General features: G+C 54.2%; 1 protein-coding gene across 1 annotated transcript in view; it reads left to right on the top strand.

Annotated features, from left to right (window-relative positions):
* KLF11 (Kruppel like factor 11) overlaps positions 1-3,062 on the top strand; it is a 20,810-nt gene that overhangs the window by 8,617 nt on the left and 9,131 nt on the right. Inside the window, exon 2 of the mRNA XM_004696380.2 lies at positions 1,468-1,737. Within this exon, the coding sequence (XP_004696437.1) occupies positions 1,468-1,737 (270 nt within the window). The remainder of the gene's footprint in view (positions 1-1,467; positions 1,738-3,062) is intronic.

Below are 3,062 nucleotides of genomic sequence, written 5' to 3'. Positions count from 1 at the left end.
GGGCTGGACCCCCCCTTTCCGAGGCCGCTCGTGGGCGCGGGGCCGGGAGAGCCGGTGGTCGGGCGGGGCTGTGCCGAGCTTGCTCAGGCTGGGTAGGTGTAGGGGCGTCCCTGACTTCCGGTGTGCCCGCAGTGGGGGGCCGGCATCCGCGGGGCGCGGGGTGGGAGGCAGAAAGTTTTGATGGGACACGGCTCGCGGGGATTTGGATGATGCGGATCCTCGTAAAGTTACTTTCGGAGACCAGTTCATTGTGGCCACGCCCGCCCGCCCCTCCTTGCTAGTGGAGATACTGTGACGGACAGCACGATGACCCTTTTCCCGGGTTGTCTAAGTCCTCTGCCATCTACTGGCGTCGTTAGCCAGTGCCTTAAGGCGCCCAGGTGGCACCGGGGGGTTAGCACCGAGCTCCCTGTTGGAGGTCTCAGGTTCAAATCCACCAGCCTCACTGCGGGACAGACTGTGGGCTCCATGGCAGTGTTCTGGATTTAGCTTTAGCTAAGAAACAACAAAGCTACCTTTATTGAACACCTGGACTTCAACACACACTGCCCTGAGTCAGCTTTGACCCATAGCGAGGCACAAGGTAGAAGTGTCCCGATGGGTCCAGAGACTAAACTCTTTACGGGGTGAAAAGCCTCCTCTTTCTCCCACGTGGGGTTCAATGACGTGAAAATTGTGTTCCTGTGATGACGTAGGACAGTGGCTCTCAACTTTCCTAACTCCTTGACCCTTTCATACAGTTCCTTAAGGTTTGGTGACAACCCCCCCCCCCCATAAAATTATTTTGGATGCTACTTCATCACTAATTTTGCTACTGTTACGAATCGGGCAACCCCTGTGAAAGGGTTGTTCAACCCCCAAAGGGGTCGAGACCCACAGGCTGAGAACCGCTGCCCTAGGACTTAACCAGGGTTGGGGTGAATGCCCCCACAGAGTCCTCCCCATCCACTTCCCAAAAATGTAACTTTTGGGCACACCATTCTGGTGGTCTTGGGAACTCAGAAGAGCCAGAGGTCAAGGTGACTCTCCCCATGGGACAGGTTCACACTCAGCACCTGGACTTAAAGTGCCGGGCGGTCCATCCCGACTCATATAGCACCCCCTATAGGACAGAGTAGACTGCTCCCAAGGCTTTCCCAGGCTGGGAATCTCCACCGGCAGCAGCTAGAGGGTTCAAACTGCTGACCTTGGGGTGAGCAGCCCAGCTGGTAACTCACTGGGCCACCAGGGCTGCCTCACGTACTCCTTTGCCATATAAAAACAGGGTCTCCGCTCTCATCTCTTTTGACGATCTGCTTTCTAGGAAACTCCTCCCTTCAGAACACTGATTTAAAAGCAAAACCTCATGCATGTCGTGTGCGCACCTTGTCCCAGCGAGCAGCTTGTGTGCTGCGGAGTGCTGTGTGCAGTGTTCCCGTGTGCATCGCCTTTCACCCCCACTGAGTGCCCGGTGTGTGGTCCCTCCAGGTTGACATCGTGGACATCTGTGAGTGCATCCTGGGGAGGCAGCGGCATGAGAGCGAGCGGTCCACGTGCAGCTTCCTGGAGCAGACAGACATCGAAGCGGTTGAGGCGCTTGTTTGCATGAGCTCGTGGGGGCAAAGATCCCAGAAGGGGGATCTGCTGAAGATAAGACCCCTCACACCTGTCTCTGACTCTGGGGACGCCCCTGCCTCTGTGCATGTGGACACAGCTGCCTCAGAACTACCAAAGGACTTCCACTCTTTATCGACTCTGGTAAGGAAACATGGGGAGAGATGTGTTTGTTGCTCTTAAGTTTTGTGAAGGAGGTGTTGTCAATAGGTGTTGAAGCGTTCCCCGGTAGATTGCCTGAGATGCTGGCCATAAAGTTGCATGGGCTCCCTCCCCCGTTTGTCTCTGGACAGCTCTTCTATCTCTTGAAACCTGAACTCTTTCCAGCAGTGGTCAGTGGCTTGCTAGCCACAGCCTGCGGATTGATGTAAGAGAGCTCTTCAGATGTGCCCGTTTCCCCAGGGAATCCTGGGTGGGTGCCGAGTCCTCCCTGGAAGGCCAGGAGCTCTGCATGGCAGCCAGGGAAAGTGCCTGGTCATCCTCCGGCCGCCTTGACCGCCTTGAAACCCAGCCTATGCCTGCTTGGCCGTGAGCACGGTTTGTGTGCCCCTAGCTTGTGATCGCTGTGGAGTGGCTGGGAGAAGCTGAACTGCAGGTGGCTATCAGAAATAAACATTATTTCTGATAATGTCAGGGTGCAGTGTAGCAACAATGAAACATAGAACTTTCCTCTAGTTCCTAAATGCTTCTTCTACCCTCCCCCCCACCCTCACCCTGTGCTGTCATGGTCCCGATTCTGTCTTTCAAATCTGGCTAGACCAGAGGATGTACACTGGTACAGACAGGAACTGGAAACACAGGGAGTCCAGGACGATGATCCTTTCAGGACCAGTGCTGAGAGTGGCGATACCAGGAGGGTGGAAGGAAGGTGGGGTGGAAAGGGGGAACCAATTATAAGGTTGTACATATAATCCCCTCCCTGGGGGACAGACAACAGAAAAGTGGGTGAAGGGAGACGATGGACAGCGTAAGATATGACAAAATAATAATTTATAAATTATCAAGGGTTCATGTGGGCGGGGAGGGAGGGGGGGAAATGAGCTGATACCAAGGGCTCAAGTAGAAAGCAAATGTTTCGAGAATGATGAGGGCAGTAAATGTAGCGGCAGCCCGGCTGGCGATGGGCTCTGCCTGAGCGTGGGCAGGGCAGTACAAAACTGGGAGGTCTGGGTGGCAAGTATAAGACTCGCTGATTGGCTCTGGTGATTTTGGGGTAGTTCTGATAGCAAGTAGCTGTTGGATGTATGTTTGTGAAGTGTTTACCACCGGAAATTAAAGAGATTCTGTTTTGGTGGCTGGGGAGAGGGAGAGGAGGTTGTGAAATTCTTTTAAAAATAATCCTTTTGGCATCATCAGAACAAAAAATCTCACCATAGTGAATGATGGGGGCAGTGCGGAGTGGAGATCCAAAGCCCATTAGTAGGCCACTGGAGATCCCCTTGCAGAGGGGTCGCGGGGAGGAGATGAGC

This window comes from Echinops telfairi, unplaced genomic scaffold (assembly GCF_000313985.2).
Source record: "Echinops telfairi isolate 266 unplaced genomic scaffold, ASM31398v2 ScPeMD7_9;HRSCAF=40, whole genome shotgun sequence".
Lineage (NCBI taxonomy): Eukaryota > Metazoa > Chordata > Mammalia > Afrosoricida > Tenrecidae > Echinops > Echinops telfairi.
This window is presented reverse-complemented; position numbering and strand designations above follow the sequence as displayed.